Source organism: Somniosus microcephalus, unplaced genomic scaffold (assembly GCF_052327205.1).
Source record: "Somniosus microcephalus isolate GS21.2 unplaced genomic scaffold, FLI_Smic_1.0 unresolved_chr1, whole genome shotgun sequence".
Lineage (NCBI taxonomy): Eukaryota > Metazoa > Chordata > Chondrichthyes > Squaliformes > Somniosidae > Somniosus > Somniosus microcephalus.
Genome location: NW_028225179.1, coordinates 112,967,603 through 112,986,136, shown reverse-complemented (window position 1 = coordinate 112,986,136; position 18,534 = coordinate 112,967,603). Strand labels below are relative to the sequence as shown.

Sequence of the window (18,534 nt, the reverse complement as noted above, 5' to 3'; positions counted from 1 at the left end):
GTAGCGCCCCAAGAGGGAGGTGGGGCGCTAAAGCAAGAGCAGTAACCCCGAATATCGGAGCGGTGCGTTCTGCAGTGCTACGCAATGGGCCACGTAGCGCTGCCGCATGGAAGGGCTCCTCCCCTCATTAAAGGGGAGGGCCCAAGCCCACAACTCTGCGGGGCCCTACTTGGCCCACCGGGGAGCGGGTAGCCGTGCCAGCAGCCCGGCACACAAGAGGAGCGCCGTGCTGCCAGATCGCGGTATGGACCCTGCGTTCAACGATGCAACAGGCCGCGACCTGTAAGTCGGCCGATTTTTTTTCTCCCCTGTGCCCGTGACCTTTCCTTTACTTAGCGCCCCCGTGAGCCTCCTGCCACTCCGATCCCGCCCCCTGAATCGGTTGCTGTCATCGCCCAGCGCAGATTTAGGGGCCGCGGGCCAGTTTTTTCAGGCGGAGCGAAAACGGGGAGCTGCGCACGGTAATGACATCGTCATCGCCTGAGCAGCGGAGCGGGGCGCTACCGGTTACCGCCGGCGCTAAACCCCTGCTGGATTTAGCGGCAGTCGTTAGCGGTGCTACGCCTGGGTGAAACATTGTCTGCACCCTGTTAGCACCCCCCCGGTGGCGCAAATGCACCGAATTTTTAGCCCAGTACTAACTCTAAAATCAATGTGGCTTACTTTTGGAGAGGATTGACAAACTAGTATTCCAGGTTCTAATATTGTCCGGTGAGATCAAGAGGAGAAAAGGATTGACATCGCAGTCTCAAGGAAGGACTCTAACAAGCTGATCGAGTATAAGGATGTCGTAGGGGAATATGTAAGCCGAAAATGGCAACCTTTATCGGAAGATTCAACTGAGGTTGCTTGATTGCGGCTTTCCGCGTCTGTCCTAGCCATTCATTTTAAGATGTGGAAAGGTGCTGGTTGACAAGCCCGAGTGGATAACCCTGCCCATGTAATTCCTGAAGGCACTACGAAGGCACGGACAAAATGCAAGCAGACTTTCCGTCTGATTCATTGACGCGAAGGATAAATGTAGAGATACTTTTACAGGTCGGTGGCACGGATACGCATACCTCTCATTTCCACTTTTATTGGCTTAACACCCCAAGTCAATTGCCAGAAAAATGGTTCATGCTGGTTAGGCCCCAGCTGGCGTAATGTGGCCAGTTCTGGGCACCGCACTTTAGTAAGGATGTCAAGACCTTGGAGAGGGTGCAGATGAGATTTGTTAGAATGGGACCAAGGATGAAAGACTGGAGAGAGTAGAGAAACTGGGATTGTTCTCCTTAGTGCAGAGAAGGTTAAAGGGAGATATTATAGAGGGGTTCAAAATCACAACGGGTTTTGACAGAGGAAATAAGGAGAAACTGCTTCCAGTGGCAGGAGGGTCGTTAACCAGAGGACACAGATTTAATTAAATTGGTAAAAGAACCAGAGGTGCCATAAGAACATAAGAAATAGGGGCAGGAGTAGGCCATTCGGCCCCTCGAGCCTGCTCCACCATTCAATGAGACCATGGCTGATCTTCTGCCTCAACTCCACTTTCCTGCCCGCTCCCCACAACCCTTGAGCCCCCTGTAGCTCAAATGTCTGTCAATCTCGGCCTTGAATATATTCAATGACTCCACCTCCACAGCTCTCTGGGGCAGAGAATTCCAAAGATTCATGACCCTCAGAGAAGAAATACCTCCTCATCTTCATCTTAAATGGGTGACCCCTTATCCTGAAACTATGCCCCCCTTGTTCCAGATTCCCCCACGAGGGGAAACATCCTCTCAGCATCTGCCCTGTCGAGCCCCCTCAGAATCTGATATGATTCAGTGAGATCACCTCTCATTCTTCTAAACTCCAATGAGGAGCGGCCCGACCTGCTCAACCTTTCCTCATAAGATAAGACCCTCATCTCAGGAATCAACCGAGTCAACCGTCTCTGAACTGCAATTATGGCCCTCCTTAAATAAGGTGACCAAAAATATGCAGCGAGTTTTTATGGTCTGGAATGCACAGCCTGAAAGGGTGGTGGAAGCAGATTCAATAATAACTTTCAAAAGGGAATTGGACAAATACTTGGAGTGGAGAATATTATCGGGCAATGGGGAAAGAGCAGGGGGCTGGGACCAATCCTCTAGCTCTTTCAATGGGCTGGCACAAGCAGGATGGGCCGAATGACCCCCTTCTGTGCTGTGACTCGGTGATTATATATAATTGCCACCAAAAAATAAGGGTGACCCTTGTGCCGATTCTTATTAAAATGAAAAATAAATGTTTCATTGCATCTGAATGATGAATATGCATACTCCACCTGTTGCAATATGTTGGATCGCTTCATCTTTTCGTTCAGCTTTCAGACAAAGCCATTGGTCGCTTTTGTCTAGATACTTAACAGCAAACACGGTCGGTGCCATTAGAACTGATGTTTGCTCGGCGCACCCTCTTGGCAATTGAATGAGCCGGTCAATTCCTTCCAGCGTTAGGCAGTTCTGCACCGTTTCTCCCATCACTTCACCTAAAAAAAGGCACCGATAAAGAGTCAAAGAATGGAATCTACTCGGCACAAGTCAGTAGTGCGATGGAATACTCTCCACTTGCCTGGATGAGTGCAGCTCCGACAAGACTCAAGGAGCTCGACACCATTCAGGACAAAGCAGCCTGCTTGATTGGCACCCCATTCACCACATTAAACATTCACTCCCTCCATCACCGGCGTACCGTGGCTGCAGTGTGTACCATCTACAAGATGCACTGCAGCAACTCGTCAAGGCTCCTTCGGCAGCACCTCCCAAACCCGCGACCTCTACCACCTAGAAGGACAAGGGCAGCAGGCGCATGGGAACACCACCACCTGCAAGTTCCCCTCCAAGTCACACACCATTCGGACGTGGAATTATATCGCCGATCCTTCATCGTCGCTGGGTCAAAATCCTGGAACTTCCTCCCTAACAGCACTCTGCGAGTACCTTCACCACATGGACTGCAGTGGTTCAAGGCGGCTCACCACCACCTTCTCAAGGGCAACTGGGGATGGGCACTAAATGCCTGCCTTTCCAGTGACGCCCACATCCCATGAATGAATAAAAATATATAAATATATATTTTTTACGCCAGTGAAATACATTTTTTTTTAAAATTATGCCCGACAACTAGGAATTGTTTGAAGAACGGATTCGGCAAATGTTCGAAATTTGTCACAATTGTAGTTTTCAACAACTGCAGCCAGAGCATAGAAACATAGAAACATAGAAACATAGAAGATAGGAGCAGGAGTAGGCCATTCGGCCCTTCGAGCCTGCTCCGCCGTTCAATGAGATCATGGCTGATCATCCAAATTCAGTACCCTGTCCCTGCCTTCTCCCCATATCCCTTGATCCCTTTAGCCTTAAGAAATATATCCAACTCTTTCTTGAATATATTTAATGAACTGGCCTCCACCGCCCTCTGTGGCAGAGAATTCCACAGGTTCACCACTCTCTGGGTGAAGAAATTCCTCCTCATTTCAGTCCTAAATGGCTTACCCCTTATCCTTAGACTATGACCCCTGGTTCTGGACTCCCCGGCCATCAGAACCATCTAGTCTGTCCAGGCCTGACAGAATTTTATAGGTTTCGATGAGATCCCCCCTCAATCTTCTAAACTTCAGTGAGTATAAGCCCAATCGACACAATCTCTCCTCATACGTCATTCCTGCCATCCCAGGTATCAGCCTGGTGAATCTTCGTTGCACTCCTTCCATGGCAAGAACGTTCTTCCTCAGGTAAGGCAACCAAAACTGCACACAATACTCAAGGTGCGGTCTCACCAAGGCCCTGTACAACTGTAGCAAGACATCCTTGTTCCTGTACTCGAACCCTCTTGCTACGAAGGCCAACATACCATTTGCCTTCTTAACCGCCTGCTGCACCTGCATGCTTACCTTCAGTGACTGGTGCACAAGAACACCCAGGTCTCTTTGCACTTCCCCTTCTCCCAATCTATTGCCATTCAAATAATAATCTGCCTTCCTGTTTTTGCCACCAAAGTGGATAACCTCAAATTTATCCACATTATAGTGCATTTGCCATGTTTCTGCCCAATCACCCAACCTGTCCAAATCGTACTGGAGTTTCACAACATCCTCCTCACAGCATACCCTCCGACCCAGCTTTGTGTCATCTGCAAATTTGGAGGTATTACATCCAATTCCCTCGTCCAGATCATTAATATATATTGTGAACAGCTGGGGTCCTAGGACCTATCCTTGCGGTACCCCACTAGTCACTGCCTGCTAGTCGGAAAACGACCCGTTTATTTCAACTCTTTGCTTTCTGTCTGCCAACCAGTTCTCTATCCAAGTCAATACCTTGCCCCCAATCCCATGTGCCTTAATTTTGCACGCTAATCTCTTATGTGGGACCTTATCGAAAGCCTTCTGAAAGTCCAAATACACCACATCCACTGGTTCTCCCTTATCTATTTTACCAGTTACATTCTCAAAAAATTCCAGTAGATTAGTCAAGCATGATTTACCTTTTGTAAATCCATGTTGACTTTGTCCGATCCTGTCACTGCTTTCCAAGTGCTCTGCTATTACATCTTTTATAATGGACTCCAGCATTTTCCCCACTACCGATGTCAGGCTTACCGGTCTATAATTCCCCACTTTTTCTCTACCACCTTTTTTGAATAGTGGGGTAACATTAGCTACCCTCCAATCCATGGGTACTGTTCCAGAGTCTATCGAGTTCTGGAAGATGACCAGCAATGCATCTAATATTTCTAGGGCCACTTCCTTAAGCACCCTGGGATGTAGATTATCAGGCCCTGGGGATTTATCGGCCTTCAGTCCCATCAATTTTCCTAACACCATTTCCCTACAAATACTGATTTCTTTCAGTTCCACCCTTTCATCAGACCCTATGTTCCCCGGCATCTCTGGGAGGTTATTTGTGTCCTCCTTTGTGAAGACAGAACCAAAATATGTATTTAGTTGGTCAGCCATTTCTTTGTTTCCCATTATAAATTCCCCTGATTCTGACTGCAAGGGACCTACGCTTGACTTCACCAATCTTTTTCTCTTCACATATCTATAAAAGCTTTTACAGTCAGTTTTTATGTTCCGTGCAAGCTTACTCTCATATTCTATTTTCCCATTCTTAATTAATCCCTTTGTCCTCCTTTGTTGAATCCTAAACTGCTCCCAATCCTCAGGATTATTGCTTTTTCTGGCATCGAGATATTGGCCCGGATTTCCCAGGGCCTATGGCCACGTACGAGGTGCGTACGTGGCCGTAAGTGCCCCGCAAGTTCCGGGTTTACCCATGCGATGTGCATGCCCGAAAAACCCAGAAATTGTGATCTGTCAAGAATCTTCTTGACAGATCCTCTGCATCCCCGGGAAAAGGACATTCGCGGGCGGAGAGTTGGGCTATTTGCCCAGCGAATGCCCGTGAAACTCTTACATATGGTAAAAGCAGGCGTAATAGTTTAAATAAATATTAAAATAATTTTTTTAAATTATTTAAACACCATTAAAATTAGTTATGGGTTATTTTTAGCTTCTTTAAAACGTTAACATTTATTTTTCATAAAATTACATTTTTGTTTCAAATGTTTAATGAAATCGTATTTTAATTCATTTTAAACATGTAATTTTTTTTATTTCAAGGTTGTGTGCATGTATTTTTGGGCGATTCCTATTCATGCTCATAGGGATTCCATTTGTAAATGGCATCCCCATAAGCATAATGGAATCCCCCTTTCTGATTGGTTGGGCCAGCCCGCATGATCCCAGGGGTGCTTGCGAACCACGTGCGTCCCTGGGATAGGTGGGTCTCTGCACAGGCCTACGTGTAGAGGCCCAGGAGTGCGAGTCTCCGTGGATCCAGGCCCATCAGGTAGGTGTGTAGTTTTCTTGTGGTTCGGAGTACATTGATATACTTGCAGAATGGGCATATAATTGGCAAATTAAGTTCAACACAGATAAATGTGAGGTATTACATTTTGAGAGGAAGAATAGGGAGGTCACTTATCACTTGGAGGGTGCGAGTCTAGGTGGAATAGAGGAACAAAGGGATCTCGGAGTACAAATACACAAATCACTAAAAGTTGCGACACACGTTAGCAAGGCCATGAAAAAAGCAAACCGAGCACTAGGGTTTATTTCTAGAGGGTTGGAATTGCAAAGTAGGGAAGTTATGCTAAACCTGTATCGAACCTTGGTTAGACCACACTTGGAGTACTGTGTACAGTATTGGTCACCATATTATAAAAAGGATATAGAGGCACTGGAGAGGGTGCAGAGAAGATTTACAAGGATGATACCAGAAATGCGAGGTTATACATATCAGGAAAGAATGAGCAGGCTGGGTCTCTTTTCTCTTGAAAAAAGAAGGCTGCGAGGTGACCAAATAGAGGTCTTTAAAATTATGAAAGGTTTTGATAGAGTGGATACAGAGAGAGTGTTTCCACTTGTGGGGAAGAGTATAACTAAAGCCCATCAATATAAGATAGTCACCAAGAAATCCAATCGGGAATTCAGAAGAAACTTCTTTACCCAGAGAGTGGTGAGAATGTGGAACTCGCTACCACAGGGAGTGGTTGAAGCGAATAGTATCGATGCATTTAAGGGGAGGCTGGACAAGCATATGAGGGAGAAGGGAATAGAGGGTTATGCTGATAGAGTTAGATGAGGAAACACGGGAGGAGGCTCGAGTGGAGCATAAACGCTGGCATGGACTGGATGGGCCGAACGGCCTGTTTCTTTGCCATATATATCCAATGTAATGTAATCCTATGAAATACGTCTCGGGCGGTTGCGCTAAACAGGCAGTATCGGATCACCCGCCCATTATACGCAGCGCCTGATATTTATTCAGTTATTTCCAATTGAACTGAGTAACGGGAAGCTGATCCGATACCACCTGTTTTGCACCACCAGCCGAGACTCATTTCTAGGCTTTGAAATGTCTGTGGTCTTTTGATGGTCATCCATCTAAACTAATATAAGAACAGCAACTTGACTGAGGTTTTCTATTTTGGCCGGTCTGGAGATCATTTCCAACCTGGTGAAACTACGCACCATAAAGGCATTCCACTGTGGACTCTCTTGCAGTCTGGGAGTTATTAAAATATTTTCAGGAAGCTCCCCAGCCTCTACCGGGGACTCCTCCCACCCTGAGTTGGTGGGGGCGGAGTTTTGCTTTTAAACTACTGGCCCACACGGAGGAGTTAAAATTCTACTGACACATTCCACTGGTGGAAATGTGGGGAGAGTGAAGCCCGAGTCTGCTGACTCCGAGGGGCACCACCCTATTTCAAATTGCTCGAAAGGTGCCAATAACGTGGCGGCGGAAGGGTGGGGGAATGGTACCTGGTGAGGTTCCACCAGTGGCACCCATCCTCACGGAGGCCTGGGATGTTAGGGAGGCTCCTTCCCACTCCGATAGGGCAGAGGAAGACAGGAAGGGGCTCAGGGGAATAGCATGGCAGAGCCGTTCAGCCTTGTAGCTTCTGCAAAGTAATCCAGCCCCTCGGGAATGGACTAACTTCCCTTCGTGTTTCTCAGCAGGCCTAGTATCCAATTGGCCGATCAGGCTGGGGGAAGCTCGGAAACTCCCAGTAGCCACGAAGAAAATCCACCCTCTTCGCTCCCTCCATCACCCCCCACCCCCCGCACCGAAATCTCCCAATTTCATCTCGGTAGTGGAATAACCACGGGCGATTCTGGTTGAAGTTAATAATGATGCATGTGCTCAGTATTTATGGGACGTAGAAAGAGTTTGATATCTGAGGTGGCAAGTTTATTTTCCTTCAACTGCAGCAATTCTTCACGCCGATCGGAACAAAATGGGTTGCGCTTCGGTTTGAAATTCCTAATGCTACAGCCTATTTAATATAGCAAAATTATTAACATTAATAGATAAACAAAACTGATGGAAAGATTCAGATTTAGGAGAGATTGGGCTGGATTTTGCCAATGGGGAGCTTTTGGAGGCGGGACTCCCACTTGTCGGGTTTCAGTCCCGCCCCCATCAAATTCTGGTCAACCCACCCTATTTTCCCTTGATTGACATTGTTCAGCCCGCCCAGCGGGTTTAGCAGGCCAGTTAAGGGGAAGCCGGTTACAGAGAATGTCAGCCTATGACGTTTCATCTAACTTTTTCTAACACTTTGCACATACCTCAGATACTCACCTCTCCACACTTGCACCCATCACTTACCTTCACACCACACTTTTGCACCCCTCCGACCCCTGCAGACCCAGAACTCGCCTCGGTGACCCTGGCGGGGTTCGGAGCTTTCGGGAAGCCCGCACTTGTGAGGGCAAAATAGGGATAATCCTCTTATCTACCTGTTACCTACCTGTTAACAGGCAGTTAAGTGGCTGTAATCCCTTCCCGGCTCCAAGGAGACGGGACCCGGCACGGGACGGCTACCCGCCTCCTGGCAAGATGGCACGGAGGTGGGTTGGGGGAGGGATGGGCACCCATCCCCAGATTCTGCCATTTTCCCGGCAGACCCGCCCTCCCCAGGGCTGTCAAAATCCAGCCCAATGTCTCTGTGCGTAGATGTACCAAAAACTTTTCCACGTTCATTGCAAATATTTTATCGTTCTGTTACAGCAAGCACAGAGAATAAATCTTCCCCACGTGGAACTTGTGGCCCCGACTTTAACTCCAGGTGGATTCCCCGCTCAGGCCCGAGTTAAAATTACAGTCGGGTCTCAATGATGGCATCAGGTCGCAACATGCATATGTAAAGAAGGACCCTGTTGGCTCCGGGCGCCTGTCCTTGCTGCCTGCTCAGGAGAGCAGGTTAAAATTGCGGGATATTGGAATCATGGCAGCTTTTGGACAGGTAAGAGCCAGGGCGATCTTAACTGCCCACCCGCCCGGTTTCTGCTGAGTGAGTAGGGTTAAAATCGGCCCTTTATTTGACTCTAGGGGGAGTTTCTGCGGCTCATTCTATCTCCAGATAGGAAGAAAGAAAGGAAAACCTGCGATCGCCAATTGTTGAGCCAACAACTGATGATCAGATATCACTCGCAGCACAACGGCAAATTATGATGATTTTTTTGGGACATTAGAATTACAACTAGGAACTAAAGTTAAAGGAAAACGGATCAAATTTTCATTGAGAATCATTGGAGCACCTCACAAATGATAACTGATGTCACATTTCCTCCTCCAACAGAAAGGTATTGGTTACCTCTTGCCCGAATGTAAAGGTAGGAGTCGGTGTCTGGCACCATGTTCGAAGGTATTTCTTCAAAAATCTGATAGGAGCTCCTCGCTAATAAAAACAAAACAGACAACTTCACGAAGAGGAAAACAATGCATCTTACTACACATGATGCATGCCTAATATCTGTTCAATGGCAATCAGTTGTTTAAGCTTCTATTTTAAGATCATAAGAATGTAAGAAATAGGAGCAGGAGCAGGCCATTTGGCCCTTTGAGCCTGCTCCGCCATTCAATGAGATCATGGCTGAGCTTCTGCCTCAACTCCATTCACCGGCCTTATCGCTATATCCCTTGATGCCCTTACTAGTCAGAAATCTATCAACTTCTGTTTTGAATATACCCAATGACTGAACCTCCACCACCCTCTGGGGTAGAGAATTCCAAAGATTCACCAGCCTCTGTGTGAAGACATTTCTTCTCATCTCAGTCCTGAATGGCCGACCCTTTATCCTGAGGCTGTGGCCCCTGGTTCGAGACTATATTACAGAGCCAATCATGCCAGCGACAGGGTAGATTTCTGCGAGTGTGTGACATAAACTTCGTCGGCCCTGATTTTAACTCCAGGTGGATTCCCCGCTCAGGCCCAAGTTAAAATTACAGTCGGATCTCAATGATGTCACCGGGGCCGCAACAGGCGTATGTAAAGAAGGGCCCTGTTGGCTCCGGGCGCCTGTCCTTGCTGCTTATTCAGGAGAGCAGGGTAAAATTGCGGGATTTGGGGATCATGGCGGCTTTCGGACAGATAAGAGCCAGGGTGATCTTAACTGCCCGCACGCCCGGTTTCTGCTGATCGGGAAGGGTTAAAATCACCTGTCCCAACGTTTCTAAATACACCCTAATACTCACCATGTGGATTAATGGAAATGCTGTTGGCTTCGGTCTTCAAGGTGCCTTCTCCCTACATGAGCAAGTCAAGAGGCACACAGGTAAAATGTGAGAAATGATTTACGCCGAATAAAATAACGAGTTGGCCACTCTTCACCATCAATCGTACTGCAGACTTTGGGAGAGGGGGAATAGTGAGAAATTGCACGCTCATTTTTCACACCAGTGGTTTCTCGCTCTTTATCCTTACTGTATTTTTAGATGGATGATCACCTATTCTTCAGCATATCAGAGGTGAAATTGGACATGGTCAGGGAAGCAAGACAGACAGTATTGCATCAGTCACCCGTTATAAGCTTCGCCTGATAGTCAACGGTTGACTTCAACGGAACTAAATATCAGGCGTGTGGTATAAAGGGAAAAAAGCGTCCCCAACCGTGTCCAATTTCACCTCATCAGCTTATTTTTGAATCAAATGCTACATCCAATTTTCTAACATATAATTTGCAAACTAGAAAACTGTAACATTTTGAAGGAACACATATGGGCTGGATTTTGCCAATGAGGAGCTTTTGGAGGCGGGACTCCCACTTGTCGGGTTTTAGTCCCGCCTCCATCAACTTCTGGCTAACCCACGCTATTTTCCCTTGATTGACCTTGTCAAGCCCGCCCAGTGGCCTTAGCAGGCCAATTAAGGGAAAGTCAGTTACAGAGAACGTCAGTGTATGATGTTTCATCTGTCAAAAATTTTTGACAGATGAATTGTCATCGTTTGACAGCTCTGTGAAGCTGTCAAACACTGACATTCTCTGTAGTTTGATGAGTTCTTGAATTCAAGACCTCATCAAACCTCTTTCTTTTGCAGAAATTAGATGGTTGTTGCATTGGAGAATGCAGTAGCCATCTGTCATCTCTACCGCGGAGGTGCGAGACTCTCCGCATACCTAACGATTGAAGCCTGCAGGAAGAAACAAAGGTAAGTACACTTTTTCTAACACTTTGCACTTACCACAGATACTCACCTCTCCACACTTGCACCCATCACTTACCTTCACAGCGCACTTCTGCACCCCTCCGATCCCCGCAGACCCAAAGCTCACCTTGGTGACCCTGGCGGGTTTCGGAGCCGTCGGAAAGCCCGCACTTGTGAGGGCAAAATGGGGATAATCCTCTTATCTGCCTGTTAACTACCTGGCACTAATCCCCTTCCCGCCTCCAAGGAGATGGGACCCGGCGCGGGTCGGCTACCTGCCTCCTGGCAAGATGGCATGGAGGCGGGATGGGCACCCGCCCCCAGATTCTGCTATTTTCTCGGCAGTCCCACCTCCCCAGTGCTGGCAAGATCGTGCCCATACATTCTGTAAGAATTTCTAAATTAATTAAATATATTTACTTTCAAATTGTGCTGTTATCTGCAGTAAAAAAGCATTTTTTTTTAACAAACCACCGTTGCGAGAACGTGCTTTCACATTTGGGCAACATTTAGATGCTATCATTTTGTTAATTAAGATCAAGTAAGTGTTGTTTAGTGCCCAACAAATTGGAGGTGAACTACATAGTGGCTCAAAATTTCATTTCACTCTGTTCTCAATAGAGTCCTTAGATAGAGAACTGTGTAAGTACCTTGTGAGTCAATGGGAGCGGAGTTGGGGTAAATTTAGCCTCACATAGCTAGAAAACAGCCAGGGCAGTGACATAGGACACGGGCTTGTCTTGTTTGGGTGTGACTTTAATCTAACTTGGCAGGGAATCCAGGGAACCCAGGGGATCGGGTGTAATGCTAGATTCACACCCCGCCCAATATTCGGGTGGGCTATTAAAATCGGGTGGGCTATTAAACCCGCATTGCACTGGATGGTGTCAGGTCACCTGCCCCGCGATTTCATTGAAAATTGACCTGAAACCCACTTCGCAAAGTAGCCCAGTGACTAGAGCCTGCAACGACATTATGCGAAGAGGCATGGCAAAGTTTAATGGGAAAAGGTCATGGCCCCTGAATTTCCGATTGGAGGCTTCCTGCGGATGGATGCCTCCAATCAGCGAAAACATCTACGAACCTACCTGCTGGTCCCGGAGATACGGAGGCTTCCGATCCGGGGCCTCGCCTCTTGGAAGTGCGCAGAGGCCCACGTATCCCAGGGGCGCAGGTGGTTCGCAAGCGCCCCTGGGATCACGTGGGCCAGCTCAACCAATGGAAGAAGGGAATTCCACCTTCATACTTTTGTCAGTTCCGTACACACTTAACTGTCCAAAGTATGAATGGGGATGACTACATAAATGCACCAACACACTGAAATAAATAAATAAAAGCCATTACATATATAAAATTAATTAACATGGAAATTAATTAAATATGTTAAACAAAAATTTAATTTTTTGAATTTTTTTTGTATCTTTTAACGGGGTTTAATATAAACTTACCTTATTGGACAGGGTTTTTAATTTATAAGTGAGTGATAAAATCTTATTTTTCTATTTTTTTAAATTCTTATGCTGGTAGAAGCAGGCCATACGCCTGCCTTTATCAGGGGTAAGAATTCTACGGCCTTTCAGCAGGTGGAAGGTGAGCAAATAGCTCAACTCTCCACCCACAGAGGCACTGTTCTTGGGCATGCGTTGGATCTGTCAAGAGGATTCTTTACCGATCGCAAGTTCCGGGTTTTCAGCGTGTGCGCTCCGCATGCCTAAACCCGGAATTTGCGCAGTCCCTACGGGCGCGTACGCACCTCGTTCGCACCTGTGGGGGTCGCAAAAATATGGGCCGATATAGCAACTTACAATAGTAAATGTTGTCAGAAAAGTGTGATCAAAAACCCCAGACGACAGAACATAAAATACTTAGACAGGAATCGTGTGCCCTACAGAGGAGTCTCAGTGATTAATAGATATACGCCAGAGGAAAGTAATATACATTTAATAATATCCACTTACCAGCACTTTAAGGTTTCTTGTAATGGCATCACCTATTGGATCAGTCTTGCTAATCGCAACCACAGTGATGGGAATATTCCCAATGGTTAGTGGGACCACAGAGAAGTATATGGGATAGGCCGAGTTTGCTCTAACCGTCACAGTTCTTGCGTGTTTCTCGCCTGTAGCAGGACTGCAAAGGACATCGACCGGCTTCATATATATTTGAACCTGGATGGAATATAAATGGTTGTATGATTAATACGGATGACAGGTGAAGCGAAATCAACTAATGCATTTTCTAAGCTAGCAGATATATGGCAGCAATTACACTGTTGCCAAGGAACTGAGAACCAATCGCTCCCCAGGTCACTTGGGCTTGGAAAGCCCTTTCAGACTGAGAATTCCAGCACCCAATGTTGCTTCCCGGGTTTAAATCCAAGTTAAGACTCTCAAGTTTACAGCTCACGCGCACCTGACAGTTAGTTTAATTCAACGTCAATGCAAATCATCAGCTGCCTTTTCTGTTAATACTGCCAACCGATTGGCTAATGATGTTTCCTTAAATTTGCAATTGTACCCGCTTTGCTGGCAAAACTCTAGCGTTGCCTTTGACCCTATTACACTTTGCTAGATCCTGCAAATCCATTGGCAGGATAGCTGCACCAACATCAGTGTTCTCGCTCAGGCCAACATCCCCAGCATCGAAGCTTTGACCACGCTCGATCAGCTCCGATGGACGGGTCACATTGTCTGCATGCCCGATACGAGACTCCCAAAACAAGCGCTCTAGTCGGAGCTCTGACACGGCAAGAGAGCCCCAGGTGGGCAGAGGAAACGCTTCAAGGACACCCTCAAAGCCTCCTTGAAAAAGTGCAACATCCCCACCGACACCTGGGAATCCCTGGCCCAAGACTGCACAAAGTGGAGGAGAAGCATCTGGGAAGGCAGCGAACACCTCGAGTCACTTCGCCGGGAGCAAGCGGAAGCCAAGCGCAGGCAGCGCAAGGAGTGCACATCAACCCAAGCACCCCACCCACCCACCCCTTCAACCACCGTCTGCCCCTGTGACAGAGACTGTAGGTCCCGCATTGGACTCATCAGTCACCTGAGAACTCATTTTTAGTGTGGAAGCAAGTCATCCTCGGTTCCGAGGGACTGCCTAAGAAGGAGATTACACTTTGAAACCTTTGAAAAGGTTGAATTTACACTATTATGCGGGATCTACATTACGGGCCTGAAACCGCCAGCTAAAGAAAAGAAAGACTTGCATTTGTGTAGTGCCTTTCACGGCCTCAAGACATCCCAAAGTGCTTTACACCCAATGAAGTACTTTTGGAGTGTAGTCACTGTTGTTGTGGCAGAACCACTGAATGACTCTGGCTAAATGTATATAATTCTCTTCAACGATGTTCTAACACCAGTCTCAACCTGTACCATTGTGTTAGGCATTACTGTGTCTTGTATATAGAGTTTGCATGTACGGGGCTTGGCCCCTTTAAGAGCACGGGAAAACGTGGGCAAACGCGATGACGTCACGTCGCAAACCACGGGACTGCCCAGGATTCCTCGTGGCATCTCTGTTGAGTAAAGACCTGTTTGATTGTTCTCTTGTGTCGATCTCCGTTATTCGTAGGAATTCGTTAATTCCTACATTGGTGACCCCGTTTTTGTAAACGTTTTCACAAAAGAAGAGCACAGCATGGAAGCAAACGCCGTTTCGCTGAAGCTACCGCAGTTCTGGGAGCAGCAAGTAGTTTATTGAGGTTGAGGCCCAGTTCACCTGAGGAACATCGATGCGGATCAGACCAAGTATCTTTATGTGGTCTCCGCACTCGACAGCTCTACCGCCTCTCGGATCGTCAGCCTCCTCGAAAACCCCCCAACAGAGCGCAAGTATGAAACCCTCAAAGCGCGGTTACTGCAGGTTTTCGGGCTCACGAAATCGGAGCGCGCCCGTCGATTACTCGCTATGCCCGGGCTCGGGGATTCCAAGCCTTCAGAGTTGATGAGCCAAATGCTCACACTCCTGGGCTCAGAACGGGAATGTTTCCTATTCTGCGAGATTTTCCTCAGCCAACTGCCTGAACAGGTACAAGCTGCCCTGGCCAGATCTGAAGTTGAAGACTGCGCAACACTCGCTGCGGAGGCTGACAATATTTTCGCCGTAACTCGGCAGTACTGTGCTGCCACGAGGCACCCATCCCCCGCAGGCGCCGCCCCAGCTCGTCAGCCTGCTGGACTGTGTTTCTACCACGTGCAGTTCGGCACGAAGGCGAGGCGTTGCTGCCCTCACTGCAGTTTTCCCCAAGAAAAACAACAACTGACACTGCGACCACCAAGGAACGGGTCTAACGGGCACCCCTCGGCCGCGATGGCGATCGGCAACACGGGAAAATTGCTGTTCATCACCGATACTCTCTCCGGTCGTCGTTTTCTGTGCGACACCGGAGCGCAATGCAACATTTTACCCGCGTCCGCCCTCGATTTGCAGACGGGGAATCACGGCTCCACCCATGAGGCGGCCAATGGTGGAGCAATTCGGACCTTCAGCAGACGGCGAGTGGAGGTGTGCCTCGGGGGGCAACGTTTTCACTGGGATTTTGTTACGGCCAAAGTTTCCCAGCCCCTCCTCGGCACGGATTTCCTGTGCGCCAACAGACTCCTGGTCAACGTCAGGAACCGGCGGCTGATCAATGCAGCAACTTTTAATTCTCTTCCGTGTTACCGCAGTAACACTACGTCACGCACCGTCTCCTGTGCGTTCTCGACCCCTGATGAGTTTGCTCGCCTGCTCGGCGAGTTCCCTGACCTGACAAGACCCACATTCTCCTCCACAGCTACGAAACATGGTGTGGAACACCACATCACCACCAACGGCCCCCCGGTATGCACGCGGGCCCGGCGCCTGGAACCTGGCAAGCTGGCGGTCGCAAAGGCGGAGTTCGCAACCATAGAACGGTTAGGGATTATTCACTGGTCGAATAGTCCCTGGTCTTCACCCCTCCATATCGTCCCGAAGCCTGGTGGCGGATGGCAGCCATGCGGCGACTATCGACGCCTAAACGATGCCACCACTCCCGATCGGTACCCGATCTCCCATATCCAGGATTTCTCTGCCCATTTGGCAGGGAACACCGTGTCCTCTAAAGTCGACCTTGTCCGGGGCTACCACCAGGTCCCAGTTCATCCACACGACGTCAAGAAGACCGCAGTCATCACCCCATTCGGCCTCTTCGAGTTTTTATGAATGCCGTTTGGGTTAAAGAACGCCGCCCAGGCTTTCCAACGCCTGATGGACTCCGTGCTGCGGGACCTCAAGTTCCTCTTCATCTACCTGGACGATATTCTAATTGCCAGTCCTACTAAGGAAGAACATACCTGTCACCTACGCACCCTTTTTCGACGCCTCAGCCAACACGGCCTGATTATCAACCCAGCCAAGTGTCAGTTTGGCCTGCACCAAATTGACTTCCTGGGGCATCGCATCACCTCAGAGGGAGCGGTTCCTTTACCTTCGAAGGTAGAGGCGGTGACATCCTTTCCACGCCCGCGGAACATAAAGGCCCTGCAGGAATTCCTAGGCATGGTAAACTTTTACCACCGTTTCGTGCCTAAGGCGGCACTACTCATGCAACCCCTGTATGCGGCCCTCAAGGGCAAGACTGGCAAGAACCCGGTAGACTGGACGGATGACATGGCCCGAGCGTTCGCCGACACCAAAAGCGCCTTAGCCAACGCGACTATGCTGGCGCACCCGCTGCCAAGAGCCACCATCGCCCTCACCCCCGACGCGTCGGACTACGCAGTCGGTGCCGTGCAACAGCAGTGGTTGAACGGGACGTGGCAGCCATTGGCATTCTTCAGCCATCAACTACGGCAGAATGAGAGAGCATACAGCACGTTCGACTGGGAGTTGCTCGCCCTTTTTCTGGCCATCTGCCATTTTCGGTTCCTTCTGGAAGGACGTCCTTTCACCGCCTTTGTGGACCATAAGCCGCTGACCTTTGGAATGTCCAAGACCGCCGAACCGTGGTCAGCCCGGCAGTAGCGTCAACTGACCTACATATCCGAATTCACCACGGATATACGGCACGTGGCCAGTAAGGACAACCTGGTGGCAGACTGCCTCTCCCGCGCGTTCGTCAATACGGTTCATTTGGGCATCGACTACGCCCTCATGGCAGCGGACCAAGCCTCAGACCCGGAAGTCCAAGCTTACAGAACGGCCATCACTGGCCTCCAGTTGGCCGACGTCAAGTTCCATTCGGCAGGTACCACGCTGTTGTGTGACGTCTCCATACAGGATCCTCGCCCTGTCGTGCCGGGCGTCTGGCGCCGCAATGTGTTCGACGCCATATATGGGTTGTCACACCCTGGAATGAAGGCCTCTCAGAAACTGATGTCAGCGAAATTTGTATGACATGGCATGCATAAAGATGTCCGCGACTGGGCCAACACCTGCGTGGTCTGCCAAAAGGCCAAGATACAGTGCCACATCAAAGCTCCGTTGGCCGCCTTCACAGTTCCGGAGCGACGTTTTGACCATGTCAACGTGGACCTGGTAGGACCACTCCCACCCTCCCCTGGTATTTCACACATCCTGACCATGGTTGACCGCACCACCAGATGGCCGGAGGCGGTCCCCCTGTCATCCACTACTTCGGCGGACGTGGCCAGGGTGTTCATTTCCTCCTGGATCGCCCATTTCGGAGTGCCCGCAGATATTTCCTCGGACAGGGGACTGCAGTTTTCCTCCAAACTCTGGAATGCAGTGGCACAAGGACTCGGTGTCAAATTACACGGCACCACAGCCTACCACCCACAGGCGAATGGCCTCTGCGAACACTTCCACCGCTCAATGAAGGCCGCCCTGAGGGCCAGCCTCCAGGATGCTGGATGGGCAGACAAGCTACCGTGGGTCCTGTTGGGCCTTCGCACGGCCCCCAAAGAAGACCTTCACTCTTCATCAGCGGAGCTTGTGTATGGTCAGCCGCTGCGAGTCCCAGGGGACTTCCTACCAACATCGATGGAGCCCAGTCCGCGTCTGCCCAGCTTGCTAGTCACCAAGAGGCGGCCAGATGTTTTGCACCGGTGCCCACTTCGCACCATGGGCTGCAGAGATCACACGTTCCCACGGAGCTTCACAAGGCTGAATACGTTTTTATTCGCCATGACGCACATAGGGATCTGCTCAGGGCCCCATATATCGGTCCCTTCCGCGTGTTGGAAGCAGGGGACAAAACCTTCACGGTAGATGTCGGAGGTAAACCGGACCACATTTCGGTCGACCGCTTAAAGCCAGCACATTTGGACCTCGACCGCCCCGTCGAGACAGCACAACCGCCAAGGCGGGGTCGGCCACCCATCGTCGTTACGGCAGACCAAGTGCGACCGCCCGCCAGACCGCCAGCCGCTCTGCAGCCTCCGCCTCGAGAGTACAGGAGTCGTTCTGACAAGCTCGTCAGACCCCCTCACTGTTTGACTTTGTCCGTTAAAGCGAATTCTGGGGGGGCGCATGTGGCAGAACCACTGAATGACTCTGGCTAACTGTATATAATTCTCTTTAACGATGTTCTAACACCTGTCTAAA

The 18,534-nt window shown here is 49.2% G+C and overlaps 1 protein-coding gene across 1 annotated transcript in view; it reads right to left on the bottom strand.

The window, feature by feature from the left end:
- The window catches only part of LOC147095717 (complement C4-like), a 383,861-nt gene that overhangs the window by 132,376 nt on the left and 232,951 nt on the right, over positions 1-18,534 (bottom strand). The window contains exons 20-23 of the mRNA XM_085973700.1: positions 12,963-13,172; positions 10,053-10,104; positions 9,172-9,255; positions 2,291-2,494 (exon numbers count right to left, since the gene is read on the bottom strand). Coding sequence (XP_085829826.1) covers positions 2,291-2,494; positions 9,172-9,255; positions 10,053-10,104; positions 12,963-13,172 — 550 coding nt within the window. The remainder of the gene's footprint in view (positions 1-2,290; positions 2,495-9,171; positions 9,256-10,052; positions 10,105-12,962; positions 13,173-18,534) is intronic.